The sequence below is a fragment of the Panthera onca genome, chromosome X (genome assembly GCF_046562875.1).
Source record: "Panthera onca isolate mPanOnc1 chromosome X, mPanOnc1 haplotype 2, whole genome shotgun sequence".
NCBI classification, from domain to species: domain Eukaryota; kingdom Metazoa; phylum Chordata; class Mammalia; order Carnivora; family Felidae; genus Panthera; species Panthera onca.
Genome location: NC_138357.1, coordinates 31180867 through 31208479, shown reverse-complemented (window position 1 = coordinate 31208479; position 27613 = coordinate 31180867). Strand labels below are relative to the sequence as shown.

At 51.6% G+C, this 27613-nt stretch overlaps 1 protein-coding gene across 9 annotated transcripts in view; it reads right to left on the bottom strand.

Annotated features, from left to right (window-relative positions):
• SEPTIN6 (septin 6) overlaps positions 1 to 27613 on the bottom strand; it is a 66624-nt gene that overhangs the window by 6787 nt on the left and 32224 nt on the right. For 5 of the 9 annotated variants that reach the window (XM_081792302.1, XM_081792299.1, XM_081792298.1 and 2 more), the window contains 7 exons: positions 23884 to 24070; positions 20750 to 20911; positions 13439 to 13535; positions 9515 to 9683; positions 6330 to 6462; positions 3267 to 3457; positions 770 to 831 (listed from right to left, as the gene is read on the bottom strand). In XM_081792302.1, coding sequence (XP_081648428.1) covers positions 770 to 831; positions 3267 to 3457; positions 6330 to 6462; positions 9515 to 9683; positions 13439 to 13535; positions 20750 to 20911; positions 23884 to 24070 — 1001 coding nt within the window. The remainder of the gene's footprint in view (positions 1 to 769; positions 832 to 3266; positions 3458 to 6329; positions 6463 to 9514; positions 9684 to 13438; positions 13536 to 20749; positions 20912 to 23883; positions 24071 to 27613) is intronic. The other 4 variants (XM_081792305.1, XM_081792303.1, XM_081792304.1 and 1 more) reach the window with 2 other exon arrangements.

The following is a 27613-nucleotide window of genomic DNA, read 5'->3' as shown; positions in this document are numbered from 1 at the left end:
AATAGACAGAAGGTGCTTAATCATTGCTACAACCAACCTATAAACCACATGATGTCAGGGACGGCTTTTATTCAGTCTGTAGACGTTAACGCCTAGCCCTCAGGAATCCATGTTGCCAAAGGTTACCTGCTTACCTTCTTGTCAAAGGTGTACATGAAAGCTGGTATTCATAAAATGAAATGTGAGGAAGTCTCTATAATATTTGAAATCTCTTTTCTTCCACTTTTACTATAGGGTTTTTTTTGGGGGGGGGGAGGGGTGCACATAGCCAAAGGGAATTTGAGAACTTGAACCCCGTGAATAAGAAACAGCCACCACAGGGAAATAGAGAAGCAAGTTTCCATTGACTTGGAACATACCCAAACCTGGGGTCAATGCCAAGTGTGACATTGCAGGACAGCCTCGCAAACCCAAAAGCTTCCCTCGTCACTTACACGTTAGTTAATTTTGAAAGCAATGACTAAGGCACTTGTAAGAAAAAAAGAACGGCCACAATTGAAACCTCAAATATTGAGGACCCACGGGATCCTCCTGCGCTACTCAACTCTTCTAGCAGCGAGTCTGAAAACGCTCCGCTTTGAACCACGCAGGCAAACATTCCACACGTACACCTGAGACCACAGCAAACTATGTCCCCATACTGTAAAGTCCCAAGAGCTAGGACAGTGGAGCGGCTTCTTGCGTGATTAGATGTTGGGTGGGGAGTGGGATGTGGGGACATGTGTTCTAGAAGCCACTGCCGGTTCTATTTAGAGTTAATAAAGCTTACCAGGACCCTGGGTCTCATGCAGCATGCAGCAAACAGCAGAGTTAACTGTAAAACAGTAAGAGCTGATGAAGAGGGAGTGAGCTTGAGGAGAAATCCAATATTATGAGCTGACACAAACAATGACGGGTTAGAGATCAAAGGAAATGAGGAAGAGTGGGGGCAGGGAGGAAGGGCGGGTTGGGAGGGACCCCGGGAACACCAATATTCTTTCGTAACCTCTTTCAGGGCAGCCAATGGAAATTCTGAGTACGTGACTCTATTACATCCAACCACCAACTCTTAAGAAGTGCCTCCTGCCACCGCCTCTACCCTCCAACCCCCCCCCCCCCCCCCCGCCCACCAGCAGCACTATGGGAGCAGAGTGGCCCAGATCTACAGAAGGGTTTTCCAGAATTTAGCCAACTGTTCATGGCATTACAGAAGAAGCCCAAGGAGCACCTGGGTGGCTCAGTCAGTTTAGCGTCCAACTTCGGCTCAGGTCATGATCTCATGGGTCGTGAGTTCAAGCCCTGCCATCAGCACAGAGCCTGGAGCCCACTTCGGATTCTGTGTCTCCCTCTCTCTCTCTGCCCCCTCCCCTGCTCACACTCTGTCTGTCTCTTTCTCTCAAAGGTAAGTAGATATCAAAAAAAATTATTAAAACAAAAAAAGAAGCCCAGGCCTGGGCCATTTCTGTGTCTGGAAAGATGGGAGACGACAGTCTATTTTGCCCTGATTGCTAATATGAAGTCCCACACGCCAGCAAGGTTTTCATACGTCTTGGAATTGGACAAAGGTGCCATCACCAATTACAAATATTCCTGGAGACTGGAGAGACACGCCTCCCTATATAGGGTCCTCTGCCTGGAGTGAGAGAGGGGGATCAGTTCACGTGAGACAACTAGGAGAGAACCTGGTCTGAGAGAAACTTCCACTGAATAACTGAATTGGGAGTATTTATAGTTTAGTGTCAGTGGGGTCCAAACAAAGGAATCTCCTAGTTCCGGCAAGCGGGCCATGAAGCTGCCCCAGGGATTGCGTTGACAAATACCACAGGCTATGAAGGCAGCCGGTTGGAGCCGGAAGACACATTTAGGTTTTTCTGATCTTAAAAATAGGAACCCATTCCTGCTGGTGCAACTAACACACAGTGCCAGATCAGTGTGTCCAGTGACACTTCTTTACTGGCTAGTTAAAGCTTATCCATCAGGTAACACCAAAAAAAGTTCATTAGTCAGTGATCTGACACCTAGTGGTTTAACTCCGTAACAAACATCTCTGGACTGATTGGTGAAAGCGTTCAAATTACACTTTTGAGTCATTGGATTGCCAAGTTGAGTGCCTACAAATATTAGATCTTTTACTGTTGTACGGAAGCCACTGCTTCACTCCTAAGCGATTGGCCAGGCACAGAGGCAAGTTAGATGTTTCCTCCTTCTGGCAAATGTCCAACAGCTGAGTCAGGAACAAGTAGCTAAGAACAGAAGGCAATGACCCTGGACACCTTTCAGACCCTCAGGCCCCTCTAGTAAGGACATCGCCCAACAGTGCCTCCAAGGGCTCCCCGAGTCCCACTGCAGAAACTAGAGCAAAAGGGACGACCGGACAGTTCCTGGTGTTGTGTACATCCCTCTGGAAATGCTTCCCTGTCCTCTGGCTCCGGGATGACAAGTGGGTGACTTCGGCAAGCAAAGCCTGGCATCGGGTCAGGGTTATGGACCCACACGTAGGCGGGAATCCACGCTAGCCTGCCTTACCAGATCCCAGGAGACCTAGACACCCTGTGCAATCACTCTCCACCTTGAGGGTGGGCCACACGGAATCTACTAGCATCTGAGGTCTCCCCACCAAGTTCTCAGCAGCCCAGGCCTGAAAGAGCTAAGCAGCCAAGAGGGATGGATAGCACAGGGTGGGAGACCAGGACTGGGCAGCAGCCTTCAGTAGCAGCAATTCAACTGCTGGCTGCAGCTAAGTGAGAATGGGGTTGGGGGGGGGTGGTGGCTACAGGCATGGGGAGGTGAACACCTCGGACACAGGATGAGCAGGCCGGCCCGTGAGCCAGATCGGCGCCAACCTCTGGGGAGAAAGGGGGTGCCCAGAGGCTCCGCCAAGGCACTTTCTCTCCCCCCGACCCTCTATCTACCCTTCCTTTCATCCATCTCTTTCTTACAACTCTAGAGCTCTTTTGATTTCTTTCTTTCTTCTTTGTCCCCTCCCACATTCCGGTGGCCTCTCCTCTCCTGTCCCTCCCTCTCCCCCTACCTAGAGCTTTGCAGGGCTTTCCTAAGCGGCCGAGCACAGGTGCCGGGCCTCTGGGACGTCAGCCGTCCCCTACTCTCAAGTCACCCAAACTCAGGGGACACTGAGACCAGTTCTGGGTCCCCAAGTGCATCTGTCAGCCCACGGCTCACCTCGGGCCACCAGCCCTCAGGCCCATCTGTCTCCAGGCCCTGCACTGAGGGGGGGGGAGGAGCAGGAGGAGAAAGAAGCCAGGAGCCCAGAGCAGCCTAGCACTTACTTTTTCTTCTCTTTGTCCCTTTTCAGCGTCTGGGAGCCTCCGGCCTGGGAGCCCTGCGACTGGAGCAGCTCAGCCGCCGTCTTTCTCTGTTTGAAGGCATTCACTTCATCGTCCAGAGATTTCTTCTTATCCTCCAGTTTCTTCTTCTCGTCCTGGTGTAGCTTCTTCAGGCGGTCAAACTTCTCATGCAGCTGGCGGGGGGCAGAGGGAGTCTGAGGACAGTCCTTGCTTACAGTGAGTTCCCAGCTGAGCCGGCCCGGGGCGGGTAGGTACTGGCAGGGGGGGCGTCCTTCAGGGCCCTGGGACCTTAGGAGACTCTCTGCCAGGAACTGATATGAGGGCCCCAAAGGGCACCGTGTTCTGGAGAGTTCCCTTCTCCTGCCACTTTACCTCCACCTTTCTGCTCTTGAATATGGGCAGGGAACTATGACTGGCCATATTAATTGTGAGTAACAATAGCCTTTCTGTTATCATCTGTACGTCATGAGGAAACAGAAGGTTGAAGAAGTTAAAGAATTTGTCCAAGGTGAAACCATTCTTTAGAGGATGATATTGTGAGATCTCCCGATATGAAAGGGGCCCCTGCCTTTTCTTATGCGCCTTTAATCAAGGAGGATCATCAAGGATTGCAGAGAAGACTTCCGCAATGCCAAAGCTGCTCAGAGAAAATACTTGTCCTCAGACATGGAAAGAGATAAAAGAATTTTATAAAATAGAATGAGTGCAGAGACCTCAGCTTTGACCAAGGGGAGACCCAGCTAGCTCTGAATAGAACCAGACACCCAGGGGACACCTGTGTGGCTCAGTCGGTCGAGCGTCTGACTTGGGCATAGGTCATGACCTCACGGTTCGGGAGTTCGAGCCCTGCATCGAGCTCACTGCTGTCCGTGCAGAGCCCACTTCGGATCTTCTATGCCCCCCCCCCCGCCCCTTCCCGGCTTGTGCTCTCTCTCAAAATTAAGTAAATTTAAAAAAAAAATGAATCAGACACCCAAAGGAGAATGGGAAGAATATTCTGGCAGGCCGTTGTGGCGGCAAACTAGAATGTGATCGATTACCCTGAATACTAAGAATGGACCAAGCATAACCTCACTCGCTTTTGGAGAGAACTTAGGATTCTGTAGCACTCGAAGCACAGGACGGAGGGGGCCAGGTCTCCGGGTCCTACAGGTATTTGGGACTGCCACGTAGTGAGGGCCGGTGGGTGCCAGGCTTGCCGTGTAAACCAGCTTTCAGTAGCCACTTGGGGTAGGGTGGTGGAAGCCCTGCCCATCAGCTGCTCTAACCTGGCTTTTGTTCCTTGGCCTTTCATTCATCCATCTTTGAGATCTCCTCACAACTCCCTCCAAAACTACTGGGTGACATTTTTCTTTTTGGAAAGTGACACTGAAATAAAATCAATATCCATGCCATGGACTTTGGTGATGACCCTAGAGAGTCACAGCAGATGACAGGGGGAAGAGACTTGGGAAGTAAGTAAGTGCTTCCCTTTTATTTTTTTTAAATTTTAAAAAATGTTTGTTTATTTCTGAGACAGAGAGAGACAGAGCATGAGTGGGGGAGGGGCAGAGAGAGAGAATCAGAAGCAGGCTCCAGGCTCTGAGCTGTCAGCACGGAGCCCGACGAGGGGCTCGAACTCACAAACCGTGAGATCATGACCTGAGCCCAAGTTGGTCGCTCAACTAACTGAGCCACCCAGGCGCCACCCCCCACTTTTTTTTAGAGAGAGAGAGAGAAAGTGAGCACGAATGGGGCAGGGGCAGAGGGAGAAGGAGAAAGAGAATCTTAAGCAGGCTCCCACTCAGCGCAGAGCCCAACGCAGGACTCAGTCTCACAAACCGTGAGATCATGACCTGAGCCAAGATCAAGAATCAGACACTCAACCAACTGAGCCCCCCAGGCGCCCCGGTCCTTCCCTTCTGTATGGGTCTCGAGGCCCAGAGAGGTGAAGCAGTCACTGACGGCTAAAACCGTAGCTGAGGCCACTGACTTGGGCAGCAGCGGGCAAACCGGTAGTGGACCTTGGGGACAAGGCAATGGTTGGAGGACGAACTTCACTCTGTCAGCCATGACTTACCTGATGAAAACCCCAGATAGACCAACAGGAGTTTAAAAACTTGCCAGGGCTGCACAGATGTTCCCTTACCGCTAATGTGAAACGGGGACCGAATATCCAAGTGACCGGGGAAATGCCCCAGCTGTCACTGATGTAGGTTTCAGCAAGGTACTTAGGACCGCCTGGGAACACCTTACCCTGTGGCCGTCAAAGCAGGTAGCGTGGGGTGGGACAGCCAAGAAAGTGATCACCTGTCCCTACCAAGCTCTGACCTGCCAGGAAGAGGGAAAAGAATGAGTCGGCACCTGACTCTGAGGGGGTAGGTCAGGTCTTGATTCTTGAGCAGCGTTGCCCACTAGAACTTTCTGCAGTGATGGAAATATTCTGTACCTGGGCTGTCCAATCCGATCGCCACTAGTCACATGAGGACTGAGCATTTGAAATGCGGAGGAACCGAGTTTTCAATTTTACTTAATTTTAATTCATTTAAATTTAAATAGCCCCATGTGGCTAGTGACTACCATATGGGAGCGTGCAGCTCTAGAGAATTACGTAGCATAGCGCAGAGAATGAGAACACACCCTGGCCTTGGGGAATGAGGGATCAAAAAGACATGTATCTGGGGCTGCCTGGGTGGCTCCATCGGTTGAACGTCCCAACTTTGGCTCAGGTCATGACCTCGCATTTGAGTTGGAGCCCCACGTTGGGTTCACTGCTATCAGCGCACAGCCAGCTTCGGGTCCTCTGTTCTCCTCTCTCCGCCTCTCCCCCACTTGGGTGCACCCTCTCTCTTTCTCTCTCAAAAATAAAGAAACATTAAGAAGAAAAGAAGACATAGATCTCTCAGTGCCCTCGGTGCCAGCCAAGGCGGGGCTGCAGATACCACACCCCTTCCTGCCTGGAAGCTGCAAGGCTCTAGCCGGCTGTGCCCTCGGGGCAGAAGCCCCTGCTGTGCCCAAGCTCAGCCCCCTCTTTCCTGCCTCCTGGGCACTCAGGGTCGCATTTACCTCTTTCTCTGCCTCTTTAAGTTCAGCTTCCTTCTCTTTGACTCTCTGGACGAACATCTGTCTCATCTCTTCCTCTTTCTTCTGGAGCTCCCCTAGGAACTCGTTCCTTTTGGCCTCATATGTCTCCTGTAAGCTGTAGACACGGTCAGGTTAATCCCCCTGCCTCTGGAACAGTTCCCATTCAATGAAAACTGGTGCCAGCGATCCTCCTCGGGTTCCCCCCAGCCTCCCCCAATTCCGGGACGGGTGCAAAAACAGAACCGCAGAGCTGCAGGCAGCTTGCCTAGCATGTGACTGCAGGATCACAGGGCTGCTTGAGGGGGACAGGGCAGCCCTGGTGAACGGACACAATATTTAGAAGCAGACTTAGAACATCTGCTTCTGTGCCCTGGTTATACAGGCGAGGAAACCGGACCAGAGAGGTGAGGTGATTTGCTCAAGACCACACGGCTAGTCAGGCGAAGGGCAGGGACTGGAAGCTGGGTCTCTCATCTCTTAATCTGGATCCTTCCTCTGCATTGTGCTCCCAGGTCCTGGCTCTGAAACTGACTGCAGTTTCAGAGTTAATAGTTAATGAGCTATTAACTAGCTATAATAGTTAATGAGCTATTTCTTTCTTTTTTCAAGTTTATTTATTTATTTTTTTTTGATGGGGGGAGGGTCAGAGAGAGAGGGAGAGAGAATCCCAAGCATGCTCCATGCTATAAGTGCCGAGCCCAACATGGGCTTGATCCTATGACCATGAAATCATGACCTGAGCCTAGATCAAGAGTTAGACGGTCAACTGACTGAGCCAACCAGGTGCCCCTTAATGAACTACTTCAAACACTTGGTGAGACTCCATCATGTGCTAGACACAGAACTAAGTGACACTATACTAGTCACTCAACATCTAGAGCTGACAGCCACTATGCCCACCATCAAGGAACTCATGGTCTACTGGGAGATGCCTAGGCCAAGTCTCCCTGACCCCAGCCTGGACTCAGTTTTATAGAAATAGGAGTCAGCCTAGTGAAGAAGAGGAGGAATCATGCTCCGAAGAGGGCGGCATGTGGAAAGGCACGTGTAGAGAAAGGATGATGTACTTGGGGAACCAGGCGTAGTTCAACATGGCGGGAGGGGATCAAGCAAGCTGTGAAGTAGAGGGCGTTGAGATTCCTGAGTCTGTCTGACAGGAGAGAGTAGGTGTTGGACGCTGTGTTACAGGCTTGGTCATGTATCCACTGCAGGGTTTTAAGCAGGAGGACTGGTTTTTTTTTCAGGCAATTTGAAAATGAGAAAGACCACTCTGGCTGCTGCATGATGGACAGACTTCCCAACAATCCAAATAAATGATGGGATCTCTGACTCCCACACACAAAAAAAAGCCACACACACACACACACACAAAAACAATGAGATCTTGCCATTTGCCGCAATATGGATGGAGCCAGAGGGTGTTAACGCTAAGTGAAATAAATCTGTCGGAGAAAGACAAATACCATGAGATTTCATTCACATGTGGGATTTAAGAAACAAAACAATAGAACAAAGAAAAAAAAGACAAACAAACAAACAAAAAAACCAGACTCTTCAATACAGAGAACAGACTGGTGGTTGCCAGAGAGGAGGTGGGTGGGGTATGGAGGAAACAGGAGAAAAAAGAAAAAGAAATGATGGGATCTGAATGTAAAGGGCTGGTAGGGACAGAGGATTTGGGGGAAGTTAGGGAACAGTAAGGGAAGCAGAACTCCTGGAGCTTGGAAGCACTTTAAAATAATTCGGGGGGTGCCTGGGTGGCTCAGTCGGTTAAACATCTGCTCTTGGTTTTAGCTCAGGTCACGATCTCACATCTCCAGGACTTCGAGTCCCACTGACAGCACAGAGCCTGCTTGGGATCCTCTCTCCTCTCTCTGCCCCTCCCCAGCTTGCGCTGTCTCTGTCCCTCTCAAATAAATGAATACACTTTTTTTAAAAAAAGGAGTAAGCTGAAGAAAATGAGCGTGCCATGAGGCCAAGAAGGAGTAGCGAGAGAAGGACTCAAACCAGACAGGTCGGTGCTAGAAAAGCCAGGGCAGAGAGAATTTCCGGAAAGGAGGCAGTGGGGTAGGAATATCTAACGTTGAGTTAAAATCAAAGATGGGACTCAGAGCTCATCTGAAAGCTTTCTTAGCCCGCAAGTATCTCCCTGACTTCCTAATTGCAGCCTGACATTTCCTGAGAGGGGGACTGAGCTGTAATAAAGGGCACCACATGATAATTTAAAACGTGGGGCTTGGGGCACCTGGGTGGCTCAGTCGGTTGAGCGTCCGACTGCAGCTCAGGTCACGATCTCACAGTTCGTGAGTTCGAGCCCTGCGCCAGGCTCTGTGCTGACAGCCTGGAGCCTGCTTCACATTTTTGTCTCCCTCCCTCTCTGCCCCTCCCCTGCTCACACGCTGTCTCTCTCTCAAAATAAATGAAGATTAAAAGAAAAAATTTTTTTTAAATGTGGGACTTATGTCACGCCGCATGCATACAGATCAGACGATGATACTTGGCGTGTGGTTCCTGTCGGCATAGCAAACCGCTTTCGAAAACGGTCCTCTTCTCCGAAAGCACCTCAAGTTCTGATTTGAGACGGACGTCAATGGTTATTAACACCCGGTGGTCAAAACCAAACTTGCGCCTGAACGCCAGACACTAGGGACAGCGCCTGAAGGGCCTGAAGTTCACTGATACGCGTGCAATGACGGCCACCTGGTCCCATCTGGTTTGATAATGGGAAGGAGGGGAAGGAGCGGATTGGACACCCGGCGGGGCAGTCGGAGTCTGCTGAAGGACGTGGGTCGGAGGACAGGCACAAACTGCCACATTGCGGAAAAGAGCCTCGGCTCAGGGGTCCCCTCTGCTAGAGCTGCCCGCGGCTAGTGCGCATGTGCCTATGTGCGCGCGCAGCAGGGAGCTTGGGCGCCCCGCCCCCTGCCCGCCGCCCGCCGCCCGCCGCCCGCCGCCCGCCGCCCGCCGCACCCCGGGTCCTCTGGGCCTCCGGGGCCCGGGCGCTCGCCAAGCCCGCTCTGCCACAGCCGCGGGGGCGACAGAGTGGACCGGGCAGGTGACAGCCCTGCTGCTCTAAGGTCTCGGCACCCGCGTCTCGCCTCTCGTGTGAATTCTCCCGGGCAAGCCTTCCGCAGCCCCTGGGTGGGCTGGGCTGGCCAGAGAGGTACCTGAAGGGCTTGCTGTCGGGGTCGGTGTCCTGGAAGCCCATCTCCTCCAGCTTGCAGCGGCGGTACAGCTCGTAGTGCCGGCTGTGGGTCTGCTCCCGGAGGTCCTCCATGTTCACCCGAATCAGCATCTCCCGCAGCTTCACAAAGTCGCAGTGGGCCTCGTTCTCAACTGCACGGCAGGGGCGGGGGCATTGAAAGCACACTGAAAGGCAGGCTAGGAGCAGCGGAAACGGACAAAACGACAGGCCAGGCGCCTAACAGCGACATCGCCTTTCCACCTCGCGTATGCAGAGCCCGCGAATGTGCCTCCTGATTCACTTTCCCGTTGCAAACGCCCATGAAGAGTTGCAAGGACGACAGTAAGGGAAGATTGCAAGACGGCCAAAAAATACCTGGGAAGACATTCCGTAGCACCCCGACCCAAATTCTTGGAGCAGACACTCACAGGACTGTTTGCTCTGCACCGCTTTGGGGATAATGGCGAATGCACATTCAGCCATCTGTCCCGATACATATTTGCGGCATCTCTGTTCCCAGTATTGTATGAGGCGCCGGGAATTAAGAAACGAAGTCATGGAGTCTTGCCCTAAGGAGCTTACAGTTTAGTGGAAAAGTAGATGCAAAGAGACGAATATAATACAATGTAAAAAATTACCAACATGGAGGTGTATGGCCAAGGCACAGTGAAAGCCCAGAAGAAGGGGGCGGCGGCGGTGGGGGGGGGGGTGCGCTAAGAACTCCTAGCAGAGTGAAGCCTTCACCAAAGAGGCAATTCTTAAGTTAACTCTCGACAGAAGAATCAGAATTGATCAGGCAGATAAGGAAATAGCCCAAGGAAATAGGCAAGGTTATGTGGCTGGTAAATTGCAGTTAGGATTCAGACGCACGCAATCTAAAGGCCAGGCAAAGGCTCTGAGCAGGTGCCACGTCTAAAGAAGGACATCTATAGATGGCAGTGACAAGGAGGGGTGTGGACCGCAGGTGTGGCCCATCTGGACGGTAGGTAGTAGCTTCAAAGGAGGTGTTTTTTAGGGGGTGGATAATGGCCTGACAGCAGCAACGTGGCCAGGACAAAGTGGACCCCACTTTCCGGCCTGAACGAACGAGCCCCCTCCTCAAAAGAGTATGGCATATGGCAAAGGGTCTGCATGCGGGGCAGTGGCCAAGAAGGATGGAGACACAGACCAAAGCAAAGCAAAGTGGACTTCTGGTTGGAACGCCAGGCTGTGAGCAGCCTCTGGCCCGTGTCTCCTCCAGGCATGGCTCCACTGGGCTGCTGTAGCAGTGTCTGGCCTGACCATGTGGGGACGGTGGTGTCTGAGACAACCAACAGGCACACTCACCCTAGGTTCTGTCTTACTGGGCCTGGGAGAGGGTAGTGGGCGCGGGGAGGGGGTCTGGGACGACAGGGTGGGGCACAGTTGCAGCAGACTGCCTCGTGGCCATCAGAGCAACCTTGTCAGAGCTCAGATGGGCTCACATAACCCCTCTGCTTACGACCCACTGCTTTGGGGCGCCTGGCTGGCTCAGTCCAAAGAGCATGTGACTCTTGATCTCGGGGTCTTGAGTTTGAGCCCCATGTTGAGGGCAGAGATTGAATAAAACTTTTTTTAAAAATCAAAAAAGGGGTGCCTGGGTGGCTCGGTTGGTTAAGCGTCCGACTTCGGCTCAGGTCATGATCTCATGGTCCGTGAGTTCAAGCCCCGCGTCGGGCTCTGTGCTGACAGCTCAGAGCCTGGAGCCTGTTTCAGATTCTGTGTCTCCCTCTCTCTCTGCCCCTCCCCTGTTCATGCTCTGTCTCTCTCTGTCTCAAAAATAAATAAATGTTAAAAAAAAATTAAAAAAAAAAATCAACAAAGACCCATTGCCTTGGGGCTAAAGCCCCTCGCTGCCATAGAACCTAGGCTAACATTCAAAATCACATCAGGGGCTCCTGGGTGGCCCAGTCAGTTAAGCATTTGACTCTTGATTTTGGCCCAGGTCATGATCTCGCAGTTCGTGAGCTCGAGCCCTGCATTGGGCTCTGTGCTGACAGCACGGGGAGCCTGCTAGGGATTCTCTGTCTCTCTGTCTGCCTCTCTGCCTCTCTCTCTCAAAAACAAATAAACACTGAAAAGAAATCACATCAGTCAGGCAACCTCTCAGGTCACTCGAACGCGACAGCGAACTCCAACTTCTAACAAAAACTTTCGAAAATCCCTTTGTTGGTTAGGTGTGTGTGATCTAAATCGGACGAAGTCACTGGAACCACGCCTGCTGCTTTCTCCTCATTTTATTTCAGGTTCCTGTCTCTCAGGCCACAAACTCATTCCCAGTTAGGACCGTGAGTCCAGGAACCATTCACAAATGTTCCTAGCAGAGGATCTCAGCCCCAGATGGCAGAGAAGGACCACAACCTAGCACAGCTCTGATAACCAGTCTTGTCCTATCTACGGAAAATCCAGCTATCACTGGAGGGTCTTTGGTGCGCCCTAAAGCATGCCAGCCTTGTATGGGGGTGGACAACTTCCCACCCTCTTTCTGTTGTTTGCTCAGTGGCAGGGACAAGTGTACTGTGAATCAGCGTCCCTCTGGCACACGGTGCCCCCGTGCTCAGAGACCCAGCTTACAGCTGAAGACTTGGAGGACCAGACACCTCTTCCACCCATGGCAGTGGCCTAGGCCTTGCTTTATCCACAGAACTGACTAGCCCCAGGGACGACTTACATACAACGTGTCAGGCAGACCACAAAAGGAAGTTTCCTGAGTGTACATACATCTGGGCTCTTTTTTTAGAGACAGAGAGAGCACCAGTGGGGGAGAGGGGCAGAGGAGAAGAGAGACAGAAGCCTAAGCAGGCTCCACGCTCAGCGGGGCTCGATGCCGCGACCCTGGAATCATGACCTGAGCCAAAATCAAGAGTCGGATGCTCAAGCGGCCGAGCCAACCAGGCGCCCCACAATACGTCTGGGTTTGTTTTTTTTTTTTTAATGTTTATTTATTTTTGAGACAGAGAGAGACAGAGCACAAGTGGGGGAGGGCAGAGAGAGAGAGAGGGAGGGAGACACAGAATCTGAAGCAGGGTCCAGGCTCTGGGCTATCAGCACAGAGCCTGACGTGGGGCTCAAACCCACGTACCGTGAGATCATGATCTGAGCCAAAGTCAGACGCTTAACTGAGCCACCCCAGGCACCCTAATACATCAGTTTTTAAATTGTAAAATAATCCTATATATACCGAAATAAAGAAGTAAAAATGAATCCCAATGTATGTACACCCCAGGTGAAATAGTACCCACACCTCGTGTCCCTTCCTGGTCTTGAAACGGGACTTAAGCACTATCCCGACTTTGGGCTTTATCATCCTTCATTTTTCCTTATAGTTTTGGCACTTACGTATGAATTCCTAAAAATATATTTATCTTGTTTAGTTTTGTCTACTTCCGGAATTCATATAAATGGCATCATGTATTCTTCTATGATTTATTTAATCCCACGTTATGTTTCTGAGATTCATTTATGTAGAAGTAACTGTAACCCATGCGTTGTCACCACTGTCTAATATCCCATGATAGGAATGCTTTGCAGCTCATCCAATCTGTTTTGGATGGGTATCCGGGTTGTTTGTTAATCATTTGCTATATTCTGGTACATCTCCTGGTACACTCGGGCCAACACACACGCTTCCTTGGCACGCTCCTTACCTTGCTTCACCTTGTACATTTGTTTTTGTTTTGGGAACGCTTTCTCCATTAGAGACAAAGAGAGCTGGCTCGTGGCAGAGAATCGAGGTATGGGGCCAGAGCTTGCCTGTGGCTGTTTGAAGCCCAAGCCGAATGGGTAGAGACCCGGGACGAGTTAGACACTGGTCACACAGAGGCTGGAGACAAGCAAAGATGCAGACGGTAGGGCCTCCCTTGTCCCCGCCTCCTGGAGACTCACTCACCTTGCACCGTGCCCCAAGGATACTGCCGTGCCTTCATCATCTTGTTGCCTATCTTGAGTTCCTCTGTGCTGCCGATGACAGCAAACGGCAGGTGCGCCTGCAAAAGAAGGCAAACCAAAGCTCAGAGCTCCAGGGGAAAGGCACCGAGCGTCCCTCCATACGACTGCTGCCTGGCTCTGGGGCCTCGGGCCCTCATACCGTGGTGTCCCTCCCTGTCGTCATCAAGAGGCATTTCTTTTTTGTTAATTTTTAAGAAACATTTATTTATTTTTGAGTGAGAGACAGAGTGCAAGCAGAGGAGGGGCAGAGAGAGAGGGAGACACAGAATCCGAAGCAGGCTCCAGGCTCTGAGCTGTCAGCACAGAGCCCGACGCAGGGCTTGAACTCACGAACACGTGAGATCATGGCCTGAGCTGAAGTTGGATGCTTAACCGACTGAGCCACCCAGGTGCCCCAAGAGGCATTTCTTAAGCTCCGAGCTGTGTGGGCATAAGAGGCCTCACCCAGGCTTCTCCTGTTCAGAAATTCACAGCAGGTGATATTGACATGGCTGAATGCATACAGCACACGCGAAGGTGGAAAATAAGGAGAATAATGAGCAGATACAACGATTAGCTTGTTATTCAGAATTCACAGGTGCTGATGGGGAAAGCCTTTGGAAGATGGGGGAGTGGGATGAGGCACCTACGTGTGGATAGAGAGGCTCAAGGGGACCGAGGGGGCTAGGATCACCGCCCCCTCCCAGAGGGTGAGAGCCCCTGGAAACCGGTACATACCGGTGACTGAGCTGTATACTCCTTGTTCTCATCCTTCCCCGGAGCAAGAGCTCACACTGAACTCTTGAGCCTAGAAGTCAAGTCCACAGGTATTTTCCCACATGCCCATGACTGTGCTGGGTTCTGTTTTAGGTGCTGTAAGGGAGGCAAAAGAAGTAGAAGACACACTCCCTCACCCTCTAGGAGCTTACAATCTTGTTGGGGGCACCTGACTTTCATACCCAGACTCGTCTAAGACAGAATATGACCAAAGGTTCAAATGTATGGTCCCGTGCCCACACATAGTAGGTGCTTAATAAACACTCCATGAATGGCAGTAGCAGGGCCATGAAAATAGTAGGGAGGAAAGAAAGACAAAGTACACCCAGGGGTATGAGCGTGGTACTTGCAGGGGTAATGAGGACCTAGGTCCGCTTGCTGAAGGTTTTGTAGGTCAGAGAAAAGGCAGCTGACCCCAACTGGTAGCGTGGAGCTTGGGGAACACAGCGCCCTGTCTCCTAGGGAGCTGGCCAGGTTACAAGTGCCGGGACCACTGGCCAAGTGGAGCCACTGACTAAAATAGTGTTTACAAACCAGGTGATCCTGGGTGGGGCTTTACCCCAAAGGGCTTTACACAGACAAGTAAAAGTCCGCTGGGGGAAGCTTCCTTGGCCTGCTTGGAGAAATAGGCCTCAGTCTCAGATATTTGGACTCATTTGCTTCCTCATGCATTCTACAAATATTTACTGAGCCCCTGCTATGTGCTAGGCATTAGCAGTACCACGTTGAGAAGGCTCAGAGCCTGCCCCTGGAGAGCGCACAGTCTGGTAGGGGAGAAAGACATGCCAGCAATAATACTACAGTAAAGTCTAGATTATAAACAGAGATTCAAGAGCTGCAGGAACAGAGGAGGGAGCAGCTGACTTCGTGAAATCTAAGCGGGCTTCACAGAGGAGGTAGTAACAATTGAATCTTTCCAACAGCACTGTGAAGTTAGGTATTATTATCCCCATTTTATAGAGAAGGAAACTGAGGCCCAGTTGCCAGCAGAGACACCGTAGTAAGGACCAGAGCCAGGGACGGAACCCAGGGTCTATCTGGCTTCAAAGCCCACCACTGGTCTGCCACTCCCATGTAGGGGGTTCGAGCAGCAGATGGGCTGAGCACTCTAAACCCTGGGGTGAACTTGGCCGGGCAAGGCCAGATTATAAGAAGCAGTTCAATTCTGGAAAAATTCAGGGGGCAATGAAGTCCTGAAAACCCTGCCCAAGGGCCAGAGCCTCCCTGACTTCTGCCACCCGGCTTTGTAGGAGGGACATCGGGGCACAATTCATTCCCACTCAGGGCCCCAAGACATGTTGGGAACCTCAAATCCACCCTCCAACACTTTCTGGGAAAATGCTGTCTCTCTTGCACAGAAGAGGTTCCAAAGCTTCAGCCACGTGACACAAAAGTGCCAGAGGGCGGCGATGCCTGAGGGCTAGACCGAGGGAGGAGGTGAGAAAGAGAACCGCCTTGTATCTTTCTCACGCACCCCCGGCTCTCAGCTGAAAGTGATGGAGGAGGGGCATGTCAAGTGGGAGGGACTTCTCTGGGTTCTAGAGGAAAGGAGAAAAAAAAACAAAAACACCAAGAAGAGAATAAAGGCATAAAAAACGTCAGGTTTTTATTCCCTTGGGCCTGTTATTTTTATCTCCACAAGACACTGTTAGTTAGAATGATGGGGTCACTTGCTTCCCCTCTGCCTTACAGCGCTGTCATTTTATCTGTCCCGGCTCCAAGACACAGCCCCCGCCAAGGCAGCTTCAGAGGGCTCCTGAGACTTCCCACAGCACACTTTGCAACTGGCATCCAAGTCTGTCCAGATAAGTATATGCAAGGGTATCACTTCCGAGGGCCCCCAGGCAGATTTCACTGGCTTGTCTCAACAGCACTACTGGGCGGTTATCATACACCCCATTCGTGATTTGGGGGAAGCGACCTGTCTAGGTCCCTAAGTCCCAGGCCCAAATCTTCCTGGGGGGCAGGAAGGACACGGCGCTTTAGCTGCCAGCCTCTCCCAGCCACCCACAGGAGCCTGCGCTCTGCCTCCTGGTTTAGATGGCATCCGCTGGAAGCCAGCTAACCATGAAGGGCAGGGAATCACGGGGCCGGGCTCTGTCTGGCTCTCCTTCTGCCACTCTTAGAGAGCCCGGTGGCTTTGACAACCAGGAGGAAGTCGAGCAGAGCGGGGAGACGCTAAACCAACCAACCACACTCCCGGGGGTGGCACTTTGTATGTGGGGACCCAGGGAGGAGACTCTGAAGGCCACAAGATGGTGCGGTGGCTGAACCACGGGCAGATTTGCCCCCCAGGTGTCAGAAGCCCTAGTCCCAGGAAACGCAAGAGATACTCTCAAGCCTCCTCTTGGGAGTCTGTTCTCAGATTCACCTCGTGTCTACCCTAAATTCCTCTCAGTATGTTTTACAGTACTTGGTGTGGGGCGTCTGGGTGGCCCAGTCAGGTAAGCATCCGACTCTTGATCTCGGCTCAGGTCACGATCTCACGGTTTGTGAGTTCGAGGCCCACCCCGGGCTCTGCGCTCAGGGTGCAGAGCTGGCTTGAGGTTCTGTCTTTCCTTCTCTCTGCCCCTCCCCAGCTTGTGCCCTCTCTCTCTCTCTCAAAATAAATAAACTTTAAAAATTAAAAAAAAAAAAAGTAGGATCCTAACCGAACTTAAAAAAATAAAGTGTTTGATGATCCAATTGGCACGAATTGTTCTATTCCTGCTCCAGTACAACCATTACGCTCGGGAGGCTGGATGACCGTTCGCCTCAGCCTGGTGAAATGGAGACTGTCAGGACCGTTTATTCCTTGTCTGATAATAACCCGATCAGGAGTGGCTTCCTCCCAGGGTGGACAAGATTTCCCATTTCAGGCTCTGACTGGTGATGCTCGCCAAAGGACGCGCCAACGTTGGAAATGGCACTGCCGCCTCAGGAGAAGGGAGAGGCTGCCGGCTGTGGGTCTCCCCGCGACCCTACTGGTGACGTCACCCACGTGCCCTCACCGGGGTCGTGTGCCTTTGGGGGAGCCAAACCCAAGACCTCACAGATGGCCAGCCAACTGAGCCGAGTCAAGTAGCTGGGCTTATTTCCTGGCCCCTGGCTGTGGTTTGAGCCATTCAGAGAACAACTGTCAATGTGAACAACATAGCAATTTTTAGTATTTTTTTTTTTAATTCTTTTTTTTAATATGAAATTTATTGTCGACTTGGTTTCCATACAACACCCGGTGCTCATCCCAACAGGTGCCCTCCTCCATGCCCATCACCCACTTTTCCCCCCATCCCACCCCCCCATCAACCCTCAGTTTATTCCCAGTTTTTGAGAGTCTCTAATGGTCTGGCTCCCTCTCTCCCTAGCTTTTTTTTTCCTTCCCCTCCCCCATGGTCTTCTGTTAAGTTTCTCAGGATCCACATAAGAGTGAAAACATATGGTATCTGTCTTCCTCTGTATGACTTATTTCACTTAGCATCACACTCTCCAGTTCCATCCACGTTCCTACCAAAGGCCAGATTTCATTCTTTCTCATTGCCACGTAGTATTCCATTGTGGACCTAAACCACAATTTCTTTAATGTTCATTTTATTTTTGAGAGAGAGACAGAGCGTGACTGGGGAAGGGGCAGAGAGAGGGGGGGAGACACAGAATCCAAAGCGGGCTCCAGGCTCTGAGCTGTCAGCACAGAGCCTGACAGGGGGCTCGAACTCACGAACCGCGAGATCACGACTGGAGCCGAAGTCGGACGCTTAACCGACTGAGCCGCCCAGGCGCCCCGCAATTTTTAGTATTCATGTCCACAACCCTGAGAGTTAGCAGAGCAAGGGTTGAAAGCGGCGGGCAGCCAGACCTCTCAACGCCCTTCTCTCGCCGACCCCCAATCTGAAGTGGTTTCTCAGACCCACCCATAAGCCAAGGCGGAGGATGTGACCTCATTACTCTTATTTCCTGCCGTGAAAATCCCTAGCGGGGAGCGGCGGGATGGCCGCACACTCTTCTCCACTTAGGCAAGAGGCTTCTTCTACTTCCTCCAAACCAGTCCCCGTGACAACTGGCTGGGGTGGCTGAGGCTATGGGGCTGGAGTCAAATCCAGGATTGAAAGGCCAGCACCCATCCCTCCTGCCACCCACGCCCGGGTTTCTGATGACACGGCCCCGTACACCACAGCTTGTCCGAAGACCTTGGGGGCTTTCGACACGGCTGTTCCGGTGGCCGACAGGCTGAGCAATCCCGTGTATGTATTTCAGAGCAGCCACTCCCCACCCTTTCTGCCCCTCACAAGGGGCATTCACATGCATGCCCCCCTCCCGTGGGCATTGCCCAAGTCCAGGCCTGTGCTTTCCCGCTCAAAAAAGCATAGCGGGATGTCGGGGAATGGGTGCTGAGTGGTGTTATTATAGGGATAACCCTAAAGCCGCTCAAATTTAGTTTTTCAAAGTGAAACACTGGTACGCTTATAAGGAATGACCCAGAACCTCTTCGAAGCCACAGCAGCGTGGCTGAGAACCGCGGCTTCAGAGCGCGAGAAGTTTCCAACCTTGAAGCTGAGCCCCAAATGACTGTCACTCCTGACCCGCAAAGGAGTGAGAGGTCGTTTTGGGGGATGCGTCGAGATTGCGGGGAACTCTTTACCTTGTTTGTTCTTAGCAAAGCAAACCGCAAGCCTGAAAGCTACCTGTAGGTAGCTGTAGGGAACCCAAGGGTTTTTTTAAATAATTTTTTTAAGTTTAGGGGCACCTGGGTGGCTCAGTGGGTGGAGCATCCCACTTCAGCTCAGGGCATGATCTCCCGGTTCGTGAGTTCGGGCCCCACGTCGGGCTCTGTGCTGTCAGCTCAGAGCCTGGAGCCTGCTTCAGATTCTGTGTCTCCCTCCCTCTCCGCCCCTCTCTCGCTCCCTCAAAAATAAATGAACATTAAAAAAATTCTTTTAAATAATAATAATTTTTAAAGTTTATTTTATTTATTTTGAAAGAGAGAGAGCGAGAGAGAGAGGGAACACACAGCAGGGGCAGAGAGAAAGAGGGAGACAGAGAGAATCCTAAGCAGGCTCTGCACCCTCAGCGTGGAGCCCGATGCGGGGCTTGAACTCACAAACCGATAGATCACGACCTGAGCCGAAACCACGAGTCGGACGCTTAACCGACTGAGCCGCCCAGGCGCCCCAGCAGGGAACCCAAGTTTGAACATTATCTACGGGGCCTGATGCTCTGAGGTGACTGAACGTTTCCAGACATCAGGGCCAGTGACACCACATGACTCTTCTCTCTAGGCTCCCCTCGTTCTGCAGGCCAGGCACCCTTTCAGGTTTTTTCATGACAGAGCCTGGCTTCCATCAACACGCCCTGACTGCTTGAGAGAATAAGCACCCATCTGTCTGTTCACCACCCCCCCCTTCTTTCTCCTGCTCAGATCGGTCAGAGGATAGAACCCCGCCCATCACAAGCCACAGAGCCTCGCTCTCGGGGCCAGATTTGTCAGAGATGATGAGGGACTCCTCGTCACGAACATATCTCAGGTGTACGGATGGGCAGGAAGTCAGGCGGAGACAATGATTTACTGCCCTGCTACGCTCATTTGTTGGCCAGTTCATAGGAGGTGGGCAGCTGATGCCATAATGATAACTTGGGGGCAGCGGCGGCAGGAAAGTTTTCTAAAAACGGCTTTTATTACCAGGCTTTCCTGAGTTTGGCTATACCCAGGCATTATGTCATCAGGAAAAACTGATGCCTCTCAACAGGGAGGCAAAAAAAATCTGTTCCCAAAGCAGAGGCTTTCTGAAAGCCATTAGCTGTCTCCTTGAAATCACAACATTGAAGATTTCACAGCAACAGCATCAACACGTTGTAAAGAAGCACGAGGACTCCCCGCCGTCCCTCGTTACTCATTCCTCCAGTTGGGGGCGGGGGGCGGAAATGAGAAAGGAGAGGAAAGATGGCAAGTCGGGGTGGTTTTTTTGATTCATTCACACTTGATAAAGCAAAGCATAACCCCGAAACTTAAAAAGAACATTTCTCTAGTCACCAGACAAATCGGAGGCTATATGTCATTTTTCCTCCTGGGGGCAGAGGGCTCCGTTCTCCGAGTACGGATTATCCTGCAGTCTCGGGAGCAAGCCAACTTTTTGGCCGTGGTTGCCATGGCATTGTTTGGGTCAGAGATGAAGACCGTTTGCCTTTCTGGCGGTCCCGTGGGGGCTGGCTTAGACCAAGGCGGCATCAAAGAGGAGGGTGGCCGGAGAGGTTCAAATTCCCGGCTCCAGACTCTTCCTGAAGTTGCCCTTTCCCTCCCTCGGTCTCTGGCAATTAATCTCTACATCTCTGAGGCTTTCAAGCAGCCACCACTAGGGGAGAGGAGCTGTTTTGGTTCTGGATCCTTCCTCACAAACCCCTGAGACTCAGATGATCGAGAGTTGACACTAAAACGGACAGGGATGTCTAATGGCTAGTTTGCAAAAATAATAATAATACAAATAAACAGCAAATGGTCAGAAAGTTGAACCCCTGTTGAACTCACGTTCATGGTTCCATTGATCTCTGCCACGGACTCGTCATCTGTCGGGAACTGGTAGATCTGAACCCCGTTGCTCACAAGTTCACTGGTGATTTTGATTTTGAACTTCGTTAGCTCACTCTTAGAAATGGCATCTGATTTGGCAATGATGGGGATGATGTTCACCTAGGGAAGGAAGGAGCAAAGTGGGATCACTGCTGGTGATCTGTGGCTGATAGCGTGACAGAGGACCTCCACCAGCTGTCAGAAGGAACAGCTCAAACCAATGGTCTAGGACTGGCCACCTCTGTAGCCAGGTTACAATAGAATAAATGACAATGGGTGCTGTTTGCTAAGTGCTGAGTACTGAACTAAGTGCTTTACATGGATTAAGCCAACTCATCCTGACAACAACCCTCTCGTTTTACAATGAGAAATTGAGGCACAGACAGGCTAAGTAACTTGTCCAAGGCAACAGAGCAGGTAAGTAGCAGAACTGGGATCCAGATCCAAGTTTAGCCTTATTCCTAAGCCCATAGTCTTAACCAGCTCAGACCCAAGCTCATGAGCTGTGTGATATCTTAATATCAATAGCACTGCTTGGGTGATTCCTTTTTTTTTTTAACGTTTATTTTTGAGAGACAGAGAGAGACAGAGCACGAGCAGGGGAGGGGCAGAGAGAGAGGGAGGCACAGAATCCAAAGCAGGCTCCCGGCTCTGAGCTGTCAGCACAGAGCCCGGCACGGGGCTTGAACCCATGAACCATGAGATCATGACCTGAGCCAAGGTGGGACACTTAACCGACTGAGCCACCGAGCACCCCACTGCTCGGGTGATTCAAAGCAGAAGGATGACAGCTGAGAATCTGTGGTTGATGACGGGGGAGGTGGCCACTCCTTGTTAACAGTGAATTGTCCCAACCTATCCAGTGCAGGCTAGCCCCAGTCACTGTGACGGTGACCCACCCACTCGGGTGACGGCAGGGAGGGCAGGCAGGGCAGAGCTCGGTAAAGATGCACCCCCAGCCCCCTTCTGGCAGCAAACTTATGGACCAACCCGGCTGGATGAAGGAGACCCTCTCAGTTAGTCTGATCGAGTCTTCATACAAAAAGGGTTAGTTATACTGCCCGACTTCCACGGTTAGTTTCCGCATAAAGCAAGCAAGTAGACATGCCTGATTTCAGACAGCAGGGGGAGGGCCCAGGGCCACCCCGAAGTTCAATCCACCTGAACCCTGCTCCTTGAAATTACTCCAAGAAGGCACAAGGCTTCTGCTGCTGGAAAGTAAAGAATCGTGAAATGCACATGCCTTCGTGAGACAGGGCACACCCAAGCTCAGGCTCGCACGGAGACCACAGGCGTTCCTGCCAGCAGGCTCCGGCGCGGCAGCGTGGGTGGTGCTTGGGCCCCGAAAGGAGCCCTACACTTGGAAGATGAACTCTGCCCGCTCGGCACTTTGCCTTAGGAGAACCTCTGGAGATTGCCGCCAGTTTCCGGTGCTAGGTGAAAGGACTGGACCCTGCAGGCACCTTTCTTGAAGTCTATTCAGGAGGCTGGTTGGGGGGAGGTCAAAGCCAAGGTGGGACAGCAGGCAGAGCAGGTCCCCCTTGTCGCTTTTCACCTGGTCCCCATAGACACACCTGCCAAAGGCTGCCTACTTAACCCAACCCAGCCACCAGGCCACCAGCGCGTGGCTCTCTGCTGCCCTGTACAGGACATGCAGGGCATGATGACATTTCCAGAGTAGGCAGTTAGTCACGGGTTGGCGAGCTCGGTGCTGCAAAAAAATGAAAAAAATTACTCCTGTTTTGATCATAGCTGAATGTCAGTTTTTAGCGCTGAGGTGTTAGTAAATAGTGCATATAAATTAGACTTTTGTAAAGTGAAAATTCCTTGGAGTCAGAGAGAGCTAGGTCCAAATCGTAGACCTATCACAAGCTGTCTGACCCGGAGCAACCTACTAGGCTCTCTGTGCCTCAGTTTTCTCATGAGTGAATGGGAATAATAGTATCTGCCACCCTGGATTACTGGAAGGAGGAAAATAAAATATTGCATCTCACGTATTGGTCCCAGTGCCAGGCACATATGAAATGTCAGGGGGGAAATGTATTTTTTTTTTTTTTAAGGAATCCTGCATCGGGGCGCCTGGGTGGCTTGGTCGGTTAAGCCTCCGACTTCGGCTCAGGTCATGATCTCACAGTCCGTGAGTTCGAGCCCCGCGTCGGGCTCTGTGCTGACAGCTCAGAACCTGGAGCCAGTTTCGGATTCTGTGTCTCCCTCTCTCTCTGCCCCTCCCCTGTTCATGCTCTGTCTCTCTCTGTCTCAAAAGTAAATAAACGTTAAAAAAAAAAAAAAAAAAAAAAAGAATCCTGCATCGATTCTTTCGGAAAGGAAATAATCCTTTCACATGAAGAATTCTTGTCCAATCTGGTGTGGGACTTACATTTTCCAGTTTCTCTTAAAGCGGGACGTGCCTGACCCCCCCCCCCCCCCACCTTTCTCCGGAATGGAGATCATATAACTTGGTGTCACAGATCCGAGTTCGAATCTAGATGCTGCCGGGAGCTGGCTATATGACAACAGGCAAGTCATTAGTCTCTTAGAGCCTCAGTTTTCCCTTCTGTAAATGGGGGATGATAGCGTTTGCCTACAGAGTTGTGGGAATCCAAGGAGATGTTCCATGAGGTCCCCGCACGGGAGTGGCATAGGACGAGGATTTGACAAGCAACAGTGGTCATTGTTGAAATAATTACGGATCATAGAGAACAGTAACTCTCAAAGTGAAGTTTTGCACGTTTGATCCTAGGACGGGCCGGTGAATACTAGAGCAAAGGAAAAACACCTTTCCGTTGCCAAGGGCTGAGCCCCCTAGACCCAGCCGGCCGCCTTGCCTGTATCCAGCCTTCTCCTAACCAAGAGGGATCAGGGCCGAAAGACGGCTCAGGATAAACCCACGCCCAGCGCTGGCAAAACAGATCGTGAAGCGCACAACACGGGCCCTGGGTCCATGACACCATCTTTCTGGGACACCGTCTGAGGGACAGGGAATGAAGGAGAGGGGGAGGAGGCCACAAATCCTCTCCCGGAATCTGGCATCCGCGTTGCACAAGAGACCGGTAAGCTAGATTTACCACCTGCCCCCACCCCTGCCCCCGCACCTTACTGTCCAGCTTCTTCATCGTCACGAGGTCCAGAGACTTCAGGGAATGACCCGTGGGGGCGATGAAGTACAAGCAGGCGTGGATTCGGGAGTCATGGTAGGCGTGTAGGACCCTGCGGATCTTCAGCTCTTCCTGCAGGTAGGCCTCGAACTGGGCGTCGATGAATTCCACGATAGGCTTGTAGCTAAAGGGGGGGAGCAGGGAAATGGCCTGACGGCTGCCAAAGCTGGGCTTTCGATCCAGCCCCTTTGATCTTAGTTTAGTTTTTAATATTTATTCATTCGGGGGAGAACGCAGCGGGGGAGGGGCGGGGGAGGGGGACAGAGGATCCGAAGCGGGCTCTACGCTGCCGGGCTGACAGCGGCGCGCCCGACGCGGGGCTCGAACTCACGAACCGTGAGATCGTGACCCGAGCCGAAGTCGGACGCTCAACCGGCTGAGCCCCCCAGGCGCCCTGATCCAGTCCCTTTTAGAAGTTGAAAATGCCCTCGGTAGTCTGACTCTGCACATCCTGCTAGGTTTCTCCATCTCCCTTCAATGGACCTCCGATCCCGTCAGGCCGGCCACCTCCTTGGTCCGCGCAGGAGCCAAACTTAGGCCTATCCGTGTACCTTCACTCTGGAATGCCCCACTTCTCTCTTCTCGTCCCAATCCTGCCCTCCCAGACCTCAGGAGCCATGGAATGTCCACCTTCTCTCCCACACGGCCTTCCCCGCCTCTGCCAGAAACCCCTTCTGCGACCTCAGATCGCTTACTCTTGCTTCACGAGGATCACCGTTCCCTCAAATAGACTGCGTCCCTCTGAGGGGCAGAGACCACGACAGGCACGTCTCTGTCCCCCATGGGGCCCCGATGCAGTGTGGCGCTCACTGGCATCTCTGGGGGTCAGGGGGGTGCTGATCGCACTCCAGACTGGGTCCCCCGTCTTTGCTTCCTCCGTCTCCCCCCAGCGCCTAGTATGGGAGCTGGGTCCCAGGGGGTGGCCAGGATGGGGAATGTTGGCAGAAGGCTCTGGGCTCTGCTCAGTCTTGCTGGGTTCATGGCACTGCCTACGAGGCTCCCCCGAGGGCCAGATAGTTTTCTGGTTCTCATTTCCTTCAAGAGCGTGACTTTAAAACCTAAGCATTTGGACAAAATTTGGTAAAGACACTCCCCTCCACACCCTCCACACATGTACGTACACACACACACACACACACAGAGCTCAATGAGTCTCCACGCAGAATCCCCTTTATGACCCCAAGTCCTGCCAGGGCGTCTTAAACAAGAGCCAGCCCTCTGCTCCTCCCTGTCCTGGGAAGCTCGTCTCTTTTCTCCCAGGCCACTCCTGCCGCCCCTGCAGCCTCTTTCTGCTCTAACTAGGTCAGCTTTGCTTCGGCTTTGCCTCTGCTCTTATCTCCCCGTCTCTCTGATCTGTCTCTCTGATCTCCCGGTCTGTCTGCGGTGTCCGGGGCTTCCTCCCTTCAAGCTAGAAGAAGTTTGTCATCCAGCCCCAGGGAACTGAGTTTGCAGATCCCACTGCTTGATGGAAACGTGATCAAAGTGGGTGCGGGGACCGGCCAACGCTTCCCACCTGCAGGAGGCCCCCAACTTGAGCCTTTTTGAAAGATCCCCCGGTAGAGAAGGGAAAATAGCTTTAAAAAAAAAAAAAAGAATCACCAAATCCTAGATTCTGAGAGCCACATAGAGAGGAGAGATCCATGCAAGGTATCTCTGGAGCTCCAGAGAACAATCTAAAAATAAGATCCTTTTTTTTCTTCCTTTGATCCTTCTGAGCCAAACATCATTCTGAAGGGTAACAGCATCCAAGAATCTCTTGGTTGCAGACATCCTTAGAAGGTTCTTGAAGAATTAGGAGTGGGGGGGGGGGGGCTGGTGCATCCCTTAGACTTATCTAATTAACTTTTGGGTGATGGGCTCATTTGTCTCCATTATATAACTCTTTTCTTTTTTTTTTTTTTTTTTTTACTTGATTTTTTTGGTTCTATGAAAGGAGCAGAAAGAGTGCATTTTGAGCTTTTTCTACCCCCCACCCCAGTCCCTGGTAATACCCTGAGCCTCTCTTTCAGCTCCTGCGTCAGGCTCTTAGGGGTCCCCGAAGCGGTGCCTGGATCAGACCAGCCAACCCAGGCAATGAACCCACAGCGTTCGGTTTAGACTAATCCTGAAGGGGTGATCTACCTTTGTCTTACTCACCTGTGTGTCCTCGGTGTCCAGCATGCTGATCTGGAATAGAGTAAGTGTTCCACCCCACTCTGCTGTGCTCACTGGTCTCCAGTCCATGATAAACAAAACCCCTTACTCCCGGAGACAGTCTCTGCACAAACGTTCCCTTCTCCTGGGTGATACCCGACTCCCCTTCAAAGACGCGGCTTCCCTCATAAACCTCAGCTGGACAGTTCTACATCTCTCACACCCGAGCTCTGTGGAGGGGCGGAGAGGGCACCTTTCTTCTTGCTCGTCATTCCCCGCCTCCCTACAATCTCTTCCATCTCCTCCAAAACCCATCGCCAACATAACCCAGCCCTCATCGTCACTCATGTTTTAGGGCACAGGCTCTTCATCTGGGGTCCACGGACCTCCAAGGGGCCTATGGATAGAATTCATAGGATCCACGAACTTGGGGTAGGAAAAGAACCACCTCGTTGCCACTAAGCTCTCCCGAAAGCTTAGCAATTTCTTCAGGCACAAGGGTACGTAACGAGCTACAGGAATTTGAGCAGCACGTGTGATTTCACAGTCAATGGAAATCACCGATATGTTGATTTCCTATCGCAGTTGTTGCAAATATCTCAAAATAGCCTTTATACTTACACACCTTCTAAATGATGAGAGTTGTGGACCTGTGTATAGATATTCTAGGAACTAATAAAGAAGGACGTGGATTACTAAGTCACAATTCGAAAACATTTCGGGAACTGTATTTTTAGTATAAGAGTCGTGTTTTAGGCATTTAAAACCGTTATTCTAAGAATGAGTCCCCAGGCCTCACTGGCTAGCTAAGGAGGCCAAAAGCACAAAACAATTCCTTGCCTGGACATTATTACTTGCTCCTTTCAGATAGTGATATGTTCTGTGAAGACAATAAGATAATGGCGATAAAAAGTGACCAGGAGAGGGGCGCCTGGCTGGCTCAGTCAGTTAAGCTTCAGACTTCGGCTCAGGTCATGATCTTAACAGTTTGTGGGTTCGAGCCCCGCGTCGGGCTCTGTGCTGACAGCTCGGAGCCTGGAGCCTGCTTTGGATTCTGTGTCTCCCTCTCTCTCTGCCTCTCCCCTTCTCGTGCTCTGTTTCTGTCTCTCAAAAATGAATAAATGCTAATAAATAAATAAATAAATAAATAAATAAACAAAAGTGACCGGGAAGGCTTCCCTGGCAATGTGACCTTTGAGCAGCACCAATGGAAATAAGAGAGCCATGAAGGATCTGGGAGAAGAGCATTCCAGAGAGGAATAACAAAGGTAATGGTCCAGGGGAGATTTCCAGTAGGTAGAAGGCAAGGGAGCTAGCTGGGAGTGGAAAAAGAACAATGAGCTATTCACAACTGCCCAAAGGTGAAAGCAACCCAATGGCCATCAACGCTGGCTGGCTGAATAAAATGTTGGATCTCCAAACAATGGGATGTTACTGAGTCCCTAAAAGGAAGAACAGACTGATATGCGCTTCCGTAGGGACGAATCTTGAAAACACCCTTCAAGTGAAAGAAACCAGACACAAAAGGACAAAC